Raw genomic sequence first — 12851 nt, 5'->3', positions numbered from 1 at the left:
GAATGCTAACCTATTGATACTGTTTTGAAAACTGTTTTATTGTAAGAATATAAAATGTTATGAAAAAGTATGGATTGATTTTTGATAAGGCTAACTACTTTCCAGCTAGTTCAACAGTTGCCTATCTTGAAGGATCAGGGTGTTTTAGTTAATATGTTAATGTTTTTATTGATGTTAGGCTTAATGTACATAGAAACACACAGTGTCAAATCATCTTTCTGCATATAAACGTGTGCATGTCATTACAGTGCTGAGAAGTACATGCAGTGTATACATGCAGCTCATTCTTAAATATGTATGTATAACTTCATCAGCCATAATGGGAGTTGCACAGGGATATTGAAGTGAAAAAAATAGCTTGGCCAAACTTTCTAAGGTATTCAGCAAGTCCTTGAATATCAAAAGAATGTAGCATTCCAACAGTGAAGAGAATATTGAAAAATAAGATAAAATAAAATAAAATACTGATATCTCCTTCTGCTATTTATCTAGTAGAGATAGCTCTACTAGCAATAGCTCAACGAAGAGATGAAGGAAGTAAAGCAATCATTTAAAGCATAAGCCTGGCTTCATTAATTTTTAAGTGACAGATACTAACAGTCTGATGCAACCAAACTGTTTCTTGTTCAAAAGATGCCAGCTCAGTCCAGTCAGGTGGCTGAATATGAGCAGATCCCTAGTTGCTGAAGACCTGTTTGTCAATACTTTCTCTCCCTTGTCTTTTGCTTAAAAGCTTAAAGTGTACCACAAAGTTTTTTATAAATATGGCTGGCAAACTACCTCAAGGCCAACAAATATACACAATGAATCACAAGGACATTTTACCTATTGGGAATGTGGAGTGTCCAGCTGAAATATAAAAGTATACTTCAGGTATATATTAGGTAACTGAACTGGCTCACAAGGTAAGATCCAGACAAGCTGGATGAGGTTTGGGTAGCTGTGTTTTATCAGTTAGTTTAGACTATCCATGATATCTCAGTAGGCCCCTCTTTGGCTGATCTTGGAGCTGTCAAGATAATGCATCCAGCACAGCTCCGTATCCCCCTGGCTTGACAAGCAGGGTGTCTAGCTCCTGCCTATGCCTTACAGCAAGCCAGAGTTTAGACAGAGTCATCTGAGCCTTGGTTGTAAGCACGTCAGCAGTTCTGATGTAAAAAGTGTAGATTACTGGGTGAGACAGAACTGCAAGTATGTAAGACTGAGTCAGGCCTAGGAGCAAGGTTGCTCTTTCCCAGGCAACACCTTCAGCCGGTGGCCGTTTTTTAAAGGGTCAGCCCTAAGACTGCAGCAGCAGACACCTTATTTCAGAAGAAGCTCCCAGGGTCTTGATCCCAGTAGGCGGGCGTACCTAATGTGCAGTCATGAGTCTGCATCCTTGCTCCCACAGAGGCGGCTCAATCACACCTTTCTGTCAAGCATTTCTTAATCTAAGAACCTAACTTTCTGTGGTATTAAAAATCTCATTACTTAGTCTGTTTTCTGCAGACAGGCATATGTTTTTAGTGCCTGAAGTATATCTGGTGGGGAAAAAACTGTATCAAGTATTAAATTACTTATTGCTATTGTAAAATCAGGAGCAATTCAATTATTTTACCAATATTTATATGAAAAAAAAAGCTTTTAGATGAAGAAGTAACATAAAGTCTTTATCACCAATACAAGTCCACAGTTGTAGGAATAAAGGGATTTGGATTTTGTGCAAGATTTCATCCAAATTTGATAAAAATAGTCAACAACATATAGTCAACAACAGTGAGAAAATTATTCTCCTTCCATTTTTTTCATCACTGCAATGCTGAGCTGGCACTAGCAATGGTAGCATTGAGAAACTGTTTTTCAAAAAAAAATAAAATAGGAATAGTCTTATAAGTAGGAGTAAAATAAAGAAACAGTGAAAGTTCATTTTAACCAGGCAAAACACTTCTTTTTTTACTGTGTTCTGCATGATCCCTGGGAGAACATATTTCATTATGGGACATCAGCCACTTAGCTATCTAGTAATTAAGCACTGTACAAAAAATGTATAAGAATCTAACATATAAGAATCTAAGCTAAGTCTCTGACATCCAGGTTTTACTTCAAATAAAACTCACATGAGATAATAAAAAATCCAGTTAAGAATTATCAAACCATAGAAAACAGAGTTAAGTGGAGCTGCAAGAGTTCATTTAGTTCACATATCTGCTCCAGAACAGGATCAGGTTTATACAAAACATGGCTGCCACGTAGTTGTCTAACCAGTCTTTTAAAATCTTCAAAAACTATATGGCACACTCTCCCACAAGCAGACAGAACAACACTTACTATCAGAAAAGGGGATTCTACTAGGAAATGTGTATTTGGGGGATGTGCAGGAGGGAAGAGGCAAATTGGGCAAATTAATTTCATTTTGATAAAAATTTAGATATTTGGTAGTTTCATCTGTTTTCTCATAGAATTGGGAGGTTAGTTGAGTTTTTTTTAATGTAATCTCAGTTCAGTTTATGGATGAAGAATTGTAGATCTGCCTACGTCATGCAAAAAAATGTCAGAGTTTACCCAGATAGCATCAAAGGGCTTTATTACTTATTTTCAGTACTTCACTGATGTTATATTTAGTGACTCATTTAGAAATCAATTTTCATTGTCAGAGGTTTTAGGAAATGGCAACTATTAAAGGTGTATAATACCAACACTTACGTGCTTCTAAGTTTTGTTTTGTGTATCTTCTTAGTTAGAATGATATGGAATATAACAAAAAGAATGTCAATTATCACTTTAAATAATAACCATGTTGGATTTATACATATTCACATGCAAATGAAACTTTATAAGTAAAAAGGAGGGATGAATCATTTTTAATTTTTTAATGGATTTCTTATTTTTAAGTTCTCATTACAGTGCATGGAAATTAGTAATTAATATAAAAATCTGGATCAAGTTTTGCTGTGAACTTATATTAACATTTCTAATGAAAACTAAAAATACTGTTTGAATCAAAGAAGGAACTGAGGATACAGTATACATTTTGCATATATTAACATTTTATCTCCCATTTCCTCCAAAGGAGAATCTGACCTAGGTACAATGTAATGACCTGAAAATTTCCAAATCAGCAATTACAATATCTAAGCTTTAGACTAAAATATAAGCTCTACCCACTTCCTGAAAATTTTGCCTTAAGCTGCCCTTATCATCTTCTAAGGATAATCTCATTCAGAGCAAAGTGTAATTACAGTCAAGTCAGCTAGAACTGGGGGCCACCCCTTTTGTTATTTGTTTATGCGTTTCTGCCAGGTTGTTTTGGTTTTGTTTATTGTTGCTGATCAAAACCAACAGTAAGATGAATTCAAAAAATGACATTGTTAAAGCCAGCATCTTGAAGGAATTAATGTAAGCCTGAACCCATCCTTTAGAGTTGTAATCTAGCTGCCTCTAAGTCTCTGTATCTATAAAAGTAATAACTCATACCAGTTACGGCTGAGTTTCTGTGTTCCTTCATGGGATTCAGGATTTGAAGGGTATAAGAGAGTAAGATAGCTTATCATAAAATGTCTGACAGCGCATACATCAGGAGGGTTTACTGGATAAAGATGCAATCTTTGTCCATCTGCTCAAGACAGTTTATAACTTTCTTATTCTTTTGCAGATCACCTACAAAGCAGTCAGTTCCTTTGACCCAGAAATAGATTTATCCAATCAAAGTGGACGAGTCTCAAAGCTAGGAAATGAAACGCACTATCTCTTTTTTGGACTGTATCCTGGCACTACCTACTCTTTTACCATCAGAGCCAGCACAGCTAAAGGTTTTGGACCTCCAATCACAAATCAATTCACCACAAAAATATCAGGTATTTGTTTAAAGAGTATTATTGTTTGCTTACAATATAATGACATGGGTAATTCTTTCATTGCTTATTTCTTCTTCAGGATTTTACAAGCAGCAAATTGAAAAAAAGTAAAATAAGTGTTCATCCTTGAAGATGCAAAAGTGACATACCTGAAAAACTTCCAAGTGCTTAAATATCTGCTAGTACTTTGAAATTCCTATTCACAACTGTAACTTACCACCCAAGATACCCTATGAATTATGTGCCTGCACTCAGTGCCAGTTGCTATTGCAACGTTTAGCATAGGGTTTTGGGGACATGGGGATGAGGGTTCCATTCAGAGCTTATTCAGCCTTGACATGATTCTAAATTAGTACAGTAACAGTGCTAGAAAATCTCTTTAATGAGCCATGAACAATTGAGAGTAGAGCAGAAATATTGTATGTCTAATGCTCTCTTAGGAAGTGCAGCTGACTGCCAGCCAGCATACGTTCCTAGCAGGCGTGTGGACTGAGGTGGATATGAAACTGTATTAGACAAGAACATCAGGAGTAGTGGTTTTCAGATAAGAGCAGCATGACTCTGTCACTTCTGCAGATCCATGAACAATATTTTAAAGCCCTCCCAGAGGCAGAGGAACACTTTATTTCTCTAGCTAATGGGTTGCAATACTATTACATACTCTAAAATGCTTATGTAATTGATGACAAAATGTTTTGCAAAGTTACAGTTGAAATCCCTTTGCTCTTAACTTCTCTACAGTCTTCTTGGGAATTAAAGTGATGGTTGAACTATGGCTCCTTGGTAATGTTTAAAGAAAATTGCCTTATCTATTTGTGGTCAAATTTGCTTTTCGGAAAGGATAAGGGAAAGCATTTGGATACAAAATCTTCTTTCTTTTTACTTTCTTTCTGTGTACTTTTCCCAATCACTCATTTTCTGACCTCGCTGGAATGAAAAATAACAACTGTTAATCAGGGCAATTCGTTTTTATTACAGGAAAGGACAGTTAATGTGAGGTGGAAATTACTGACTGTAGACAAAAAAAAAAACAGGTGATAGTTTTCAAATTAGAAAATTATTCTTAGAAGAATGCATAAACACTGATTAGTAAAGATGGGGCTCATTCTCCATCACTTTTCTCACATTGAGCAAAAACATTCTCTGTCAGAAAGCAACTTCTGACATAACAAGACTTGATATGAGTTAGGATGGCAGAATCAGGCTTTATTAGAATGAGGAAAGGAGGAAAGTGTTGTGAATAGAGGAGAGTCTGGGCATTTGGGAGTAGCGCTGTGGTTTAAATTGTCGTTCTTTTCTAAATTTGGTATGTCACCAACTGAAATTCATTAGTGTGAATGGACATGCTCGAAATGAGACAAACCTCCAAGCAACCATCTGGTGAGGTTCTGCAAGCTGTCTTGCTTGCACCCCACTCTCTCATTACTTCATGTTAGTTACTGTGCTAACAGGAATGCTTAAGACTTGTCCTTGGGTAGTTAAAGGCAGTCTCTTGAATTTAAAATAGAAGCAGAATACATGCATTTCTTAGTATCGTTGAAAAACCACAACTGAAATTTTAGCTGTTGAGTATGGTGTCCTTTTTGCAGTGCTATAGGCCTGTAATCTCATTGTCTCACCCATAAGGCTTTGAGGCTCTGTGTTTGGCCAGTGTTCTCCATTTTGAAAAGATATGAAATGAAAATCCTGAACATTTACGGATAAAAGATTTCACAGAACCTTTTTAGAACATATGAGGTGGCAGCAGTACATTCTGACCAATTTCTAAATTGAGTCATTGCATTTTAATTTGTCTGGCTGTAGACTGCATTTTCCTAGTCTTAATTTCCTGTCTTAAGTTGATGAGTAGTACTATTCTGTACTGTAAATAGTTGCCATGTTTCATTCTACAGTTGTGTGATTGGCATTGATGGATGAAATGATCTGTATGTAAATAAGCGTTACTAAAAGCAGAGCTAGTAGCCATGCCTTCTATCAAAATTGATGGGCACTCTGTTGGAAGACTCTGTTTTCTGTTGCATATAACTTTGTGAAAAGACAGCTGTGCAGGCTGAAATTTTTTATGCTGCTTTTCTCACCCAGAAGAATTTCATCCGTTTCAGGAACATGGCTGACAAACTGAAAAATTATTGTGACCAACACATTACTGAAGTGTTTTCAAACAGGGTTTTGAATATTTAGCGAGAAGACAGGCATTAATCTGAGCCATCACTCTGAAAATCTTTCCAGATTTGAGCAAACTATAAATGTTACAATTTGCACACAAACTGTGGAAACTTGACAGAACTGAGCAGCTTGAGATGCCATCCTCACTAAATAGATTCAGGCTCTCTGAGCTTAAAGAGTCTTGCCTGTGTGTACATCAATTCAGTGTGGCCCACCACAGGTACATAGTCTCTAAAATCTTTACCTTTTACTGGGTCTGAGCTTTCTGCTGCTGAAGACCAGGGTGTGCAGTTGCAAAAAATGCGAATAGGAAGAATGTCTCCTGCTTTCTCTATTAATAAGCTCCTTCTTCACTTGTGCACAATGTGGAAGAGGAAGAATACTAACCTAGACGGAACAACAGGAAAAGAACAGATGTTGTCCCAGTATCTGTGGAGAGAAGAAGTAGACAAGAGTCAAAGGTGGGACTGATAGAACTACAGCTTATAGCCTAGGCTGATGAATACCAATGAAAAATGATGAAGATGTTACTGGTTTCACAGCAGACTGAAGAGTTGTGGACAAAAACATTAATGCAGTCCTTACATAAATGTATAGGGAAATAAGGATAAAGCAAGAGAAGTTCGTACATCTTTTGAGTAGGTGCAGGTAATAGTGGGAAGGTGCAAAAGATGGGAATATACACTTTAAAGAGAGAGACTCATGTTGCTGGAACTATTTAATCTGCTAGAAGAGCTTAAGAATTATACAGCTACCTAACAGGTCGAGGGAGGTGATTCTCCCCCTCTACTCTGCTCTTTTGAGACCCAACCCGGAGTACTACATTCAGCTCTGGGCCCCCAGCACAAGAAGGACATGGATCTGTTGGAGCACATCCAGAGGAGGGCCACGAAGAATATCAGAGGGCTGGAGCACCTCTCCTAGGAAGAGAGACTGAGAGAGCTGGGGTTGTTCAGCCTGGAGAAGAGAAGGCTTCAGGGTGACCTCATTGCGGCCTTTCAGCACCTATAGGGGGCCTCCAAGAAAGCTGGGCGGGGACTCTTTTATCAGGGAGTGTAGTGATTGGACACAGGGTAAAGGTTTTAAACTAAAAAAGAGTAGGTTTAGATTAGATATTATGCAGAAATTCTTCACTCAGAGGGTGGTGAGGCACTGGCACAGGCTGCCCAGAGAAGCTGTGGATGCTCCATCCCTGGAGGTGTTCAAGGCCAGGCTGGATGGGGCTTTGGGCAGCCTGGTCTGGTGGGAGGTGTCCCTGCCCATGGCCGGGGGGTTGGAATGAGGTTGTCTTTAGGGTCCCTTCCACTCCAAACTTTTCTATGATTTTATGATACTGTCTGTATGTGGAGCATAATGTACTCTGAATAAGTAATTCACCATGATACACAAAGTGTCCAGCATGTGGGAGATGAAGCTAAATGAATTCAGATGCCACATAAATTTTCGTGTTCAACAATGAGTATAATTAGCCACTGGGAGAACCGAGAACTAAAGAAAAGATCTTCTCCCCTCAAAAATATATTTTCTGTTTCAAGCAGGAATTAATTTAGGAAAGTTCATTGTCCTGCATTATTCCTGTGGTCAAAAAAGGTCATTGCAATGATGACTTTGTGCTTCAGTAGCCATTAAATCTATTAATTGTGTATCATCATTAATAAGGGGACGATAAGGATACAACAGACTGCTAAACAAGCAATTAACTGAGCAGCCTTCCATTCAATATAATGATAAAAATGCAAGTAGGTGATAGAACTGAAAAAAGTAACAACAGTAAAAGACAGTAACTGAGGCATCATTTATTTTAATCACAGCTGTAATTCCTTAATGAAAAGACAGTCTGCAAAAGTGCCATTAAGTGTGGCTTCAAACTATGATATGTTCTCATGGTGATAATCCTTTTTGATTATTGTAAATGATTCCTGTGGTGGACAATAGGCCTGTGACAGCTACAGCACTAGTTAAAATTGCAGAAATGACAAATTCTGAGAGTGTAGCCTAATACCACAGACACATTGAGGAAGCTGGGCTCACAGTTTCAAAAACTATAGCCACCCTGGCATACACATTTGCAGATGCTCTTCTTGAAATAATTTAAATTTTCATTTCCAAGTCAGGGACTCTCAGTACTTCCTGAAAACTTATCCTTATTAAGAACTGTTGGCTATCTTGGAATTGACAGTGAGCTAGGATTTCTTTAATTTTTTCACTGAAGTTATTTAAAAGTTGTCTCATACTCGTAACTGAAAGCACATTAGACCTACAATACTGTCTTTATATTTGCAGGAATCTTTAGAATTAAATATTCAAATAAAGATACAACTCCTGAAAGAAGAAATACGGGAATAATGATTATTTTTGCCTCTTTTCTTTTCTTATTCTAGCACCCTCTATGCCACCATATGAACTCGAAACACCTTTGAATCAAACTGACAGCACTGTGACAGTCTTGCTGAAACCTGCACAGAGCAGAGGCGCTCCTGTCAGGTACTGGGGGAAAAATCTTTATAAAATTAAAACCAAATCGATTAATTTCTTGAACATGTATTATGGGGATTTTCTACACAGCAATCAGTGTCTAAATTCATGTCTGTATTAGCTCTAATTAAATTAAATAACTGAAGAAAATGAAAGTGCTTTGATGTTGAGTGTTCGTGTATTGTTTAAAGGATTTGATCCAGATGCAAGTGGCTTGTTCTTTGAAGATAAGGAACAAAGCCATAGTTCTGTTGTGTGGGTGGCTTCTTTAAGGTAATTGCTTACTGCAGTGTTATAAGTTCAAGGGCATATCACATTTTCTATGCTGAGCTACTGTCTGTAATATTCTCTCTTCTTGTTTACTTCACAGATTTAAGATAATCAGTTCTTAGTAAGTTAGCCAATTCAAAAAATATGTACTGTAACATTCATAAAGTATTTACTTTTAATTGACCATGAAAGCAGAAGTAGGGGACAAAAAAAAAGGAAAACCAGTAGCTTAGGTTTTTTAGTGTTATATAGTGTCTGCTAATGAATTTCCAATTTGCAGTGGTTTATTTCACGGTTTTACACCTATTGTAGTAAAATATGCCTGCTTTTCAGTGAAGAAAACAGAGGATTAGATTATTTTGAATGATAACAAATAATGAGCTCAATACTCTGAAGAGAAGAAAATACAGATGAGTGAAATACATTTTTTTCAGAGGTTTAAGATGCTTTTCCTTTTGACTAACCATGGAGCCTCAATAATGGTCAATCCTTTTGTTACTACTGAGAAACATTTCCAGCTGTAGTGAATGACTATCAGTTATTTCCATCTTGCTGCTGAGGTTTTGGTAATTTCTCTTAGCCTGAGAAATACAGATCTGTTATAGTCATATATACATAAATTAACATTTTGGAGGCATTTCATCAGAATATTCCATTTTAATTTTTTTGTATTACGCAATATTCATCATTGCATTACCTATTACATGTTTGTATAGATGAATGTATGTATGTCTGAATTTAGGAAATGTCATACTGTTGGTCATTCAGACAACTTTTTAAAAGGAAAATATAACACTTTGAGGAGGTCTGAACAAGCTGAGAAAAAAAAAAAACAAAGCAATTAAAGCAGATACAGTGAAACTGATTTAGCAAATTAGATTATAAACCGAATGATTTGATATTCGTCTTCCTTTATCTCCTAAAGTGTGGTATAGTCTTTCTGCATTCAGGCATCTGGATCAAAATAATACTGTTTGGACTCATTTTTGTTTAAACACAAACATATAGGACCATAAATAAAAAACAGTTTCATTCCTTCGAACTGCATCGTGAACTAAAGATGATTGACTCCTATAGCAGTAGTGACACATCAGAAGCTTCACTGACAACAGAAAGAAGCTAGTTAGGAGATTAAAGTACACCAAATAAGGGGATGAGTGGTTAAGAAAATAAGAAGAGGGATTTAAAGTAACATGAAGATTTAGAATTGACAGAAACAGATGAACACAGCAGCAAATTTACTGAGGTCCTTTGCAACAGGTCTTAAATGAGAGCTGACTGCAAACTCTTAATGTAAATACTTCGTGAAGCAGAGAATGAAAATTAAAGAATTTCTCAATACTTTTAACATTTTATTGTGCATTAGACTCTCAAGTATATTGTCATTGCATAGCTTGCAGAACACATTCTGCATATGGATGTCATCATCTTAATCTATATTCATCGGGTGTTAAAAGTTTAGTCATACTTCATTTATGCACATCACTAAGAATGATGCCTTATGTATTGATTCTGCTACAAGCACCAGCTTGGTTAATGCAGGTTTTTGAAACTGCACTAAACTTGCAGTGTAAATGATTGTTGTTGTTCTATTGATCAGCACGTCAGCCATGTCACATAAAATTCTTTAATTCCTGAGATGGATAAGGAGTGCACAAATTCTGCCATTCAAGGCAATGAAGCTAATACCTGAGGTCACTCAGTATTCCAGCTTTTTTTTTTTTTTCTGTGATTAAATTCTTTTTCTCTAATCAAATATGAAAAATCCTGATATCTCCTACCTTATTTAGAATCCTCTCACAACCACCACAACATAAAAGGAGAGAAAGGGCAATGCTGCTTGTTTAAATGTTGCTTCAGAAAACAGACTTTATAGAAATGTTCAGGAAGCTCTGTTTACAATGATAAAGTACACATTAATCATGAAGGCCAAATGGCATTCCAGGTTGTTTTAGAATTTGTAAGACTGGACATGATTAAAATCTATTTTGTCAGAGTTTTAATACAAGAAATACTGCTTGCTTTGTCTTCAATTTCAGGTCTTAAGGCAGTTGCTGTGTTTATTTCAAGGAGATTATTTTGGAATTATGTATGTTTAAAGCAGTAGTGCATTCAGTAATGATGAATATATGTATTTACTTAACAGTTGGCTAAGCTATTCTGATTTCTAGAATGATTTTAATTTGCAAGGCTTTTTTTTTTTAATTTAATATTATGTCTCTTTGCAAATTGTGTAATATATGTGTAATTGTGGATTTTTTTCCAGAGATACGTGCATATAAGAGTCAGTAAAGTTCTAAATAATTTACGTAAAAAGCATACAACTGTGAATATTTTTATATAAGGGCTATTCAACATATGTTGAGGTACTCACACTTTCATGGCAATATCACTTCTACCGTTCACTTCTCCAGTGCAAATTAGTGTAACGTTTGAAAGATCCTGTGGCCAGATCTTCTGCAGGTCCATAGATTGGTCAGTTCCAGTTACTTCAACTAAGGAATGCTAATTTATTGCAAAGATCTGGCTCATACACAGGAATGAAAAATGTAATGCTCAATGACTGCATGCATTTAGTGTTATTTATGTATTCATCTATGTTAGAAAGAGCTTTAGATTGTTTGCTGCATTCCATTATAAAAGGTTCTTGTGACCTTCTCTGGAAAAGTTTTCTTGCAAGCTTTTAGCATCAGCGGCAGAAGCAAGTCTTCTTTGTCACATAAATTTCCATTCAGTCTTGCCACTATAAAGGTTGAGTGTTTGCACTTCTTTTATCTGACTAGCATAATCAGCAAAATGCTGTCACCATACCACCCTCCTCCTGCTATTCAGAGCCACATCCTTAAAAAGCGGTAAATATAAATATCCCAAAGATTTTGTCCCAGATAATACCGGAAACACCTGGTGATAGCAAGCCCTCTGGGAACAGCACATTGGGGGAAGGAGCAAGAAGGATAAGAGACAAGGCAAGACCATCCAGGCTCTGCTCTGCCTTCTGGTCTTTGGTGAGTTTGTGGATAGCACTTGACCCTTCTCATCTTACAGTGCAGAGCTTCTCTCAGCAGGATTTGCCCCATAAAACTCTTCCAATCAATTAATGTCCCATTTAGGCACTCCTTCTGCTCTTGTAGACACCACAAACAGCTGGGACCTTCCTCTTCCAGCCAGAAGTAAGAGAAGTAGCCAAACAGAGCTAATCGTATCAGCTGACCACATCCTCGATGCCATACTTGGCATTTTGGATGCCTGAGTATTTTTTGCGCCGACTGGGGTCAGTCTAAAGAAACCATACACAGATGAACTGAATCATGTGAGTTGGGAGCGTGCTAAAGTGAAGGCAGTCTTTTTATTTTTAATTCCTCTTCTTTATCATTGGTGTGCCCAACTTCTTCAGCACATAGATTGGGTGACCTAAAAAAGGAACAGCTCTTACTGGGAAAATGAGTCAAACATCTCTTTATTTGAAGTGCTTGATTTTGAAACTTAACTTACCTTTAATCTCTCTTCCCTGAAGAAGTAATTTATATTATATTTCATCTCAAAAGACTATATTAAGTTATTAGGTATTTTGAAGTGCAGCTGAAAACTGCTGTAGAAATTTCAAACTACATGTTATCTAAAGCGATAAGCACTCCTTTCTACTTCTTAGTTGGGTAAACATTTCATGGCATGCTCAAATTGTCTAAATTCCACAGAGATTAGAGCAATTAGAACAATTTCTTATTGGCCTAAGCCAGACCTTTAAAGGCAACCTGTAAATACTAGGTTCATTGTCATAGCTGGAATTAAGGCCTTCTGCATATAGTCCCAGGGATGGGAACAGCATGATTCATCTTAAGATTCATAGTGTAAAGAAACCTCTGTCAGCTTGAGCCCGGGTAGCATGTCATTCTGTATGTGGCTTAGCCATTTCAGCACCACTCGTGGTATAATGGCTTTTCACTGAATGACACAGGAGACCTAATTCCTACCCACTGGCTGGCAGTAAGAAGAAGTAAATTAAACTGAGATTGTCACCTTTGAAATGCAAAGGCTCCTTTGTAACACAGAACTTCCCCACTAGACCCACTGTGCACTGCACATGAAGCAGAGGTCACAGTTGCTCTC

The 12851-nt window shown here is 36.9% G+C and overlaps 1 protein-coding gene across 13 annotated transcripts in view; it reads left to right on the top strand.

Annotated features, from left to right (window-relative positions):
- Nucleotides 1-12851, top strand: part of PTPRM (protein tyrosine phosphatase receptor type M) — a 484682-nt gene that overhangs the window by 267245 nt on the left and 204586 nt on the right. For all 13 annotated transcript variants that reach the window (XM_040550056.1, XM_040550055.1, XM_040550065.1 and 10 more), the window contains exons 10-11: nt 3632-3833; nt 8381-8483. In XM_040550056.1, coding sequence (XP_040405990.1) covers nt 3632-3833; nt 8381-8483 — 305 coding nt within the window. The remainder of the gene's footprint in view (nt 1-3631; nt 3834-8380; nt 8484-12851) is intronic.

The sequence above is a fragment of the Cygnus olor genome, chromosome 2 (genome assembly GCF_009769625.2).
Source record: "Cygnus olor isolate bCygOlo1 chromosome 2, bCygOlo1.pri.v2, whole genome shotgun sequence".
NCBI lineage: Eukaryota > Metazoa > Chordata > Aves > Anseriformes > Anatidae > Cygnus > Cygnus olor.
Note: the sequence above shows the minus strand (reverse complement) of the source record. Positions and strands in the feature narration are given on the sequence as shown.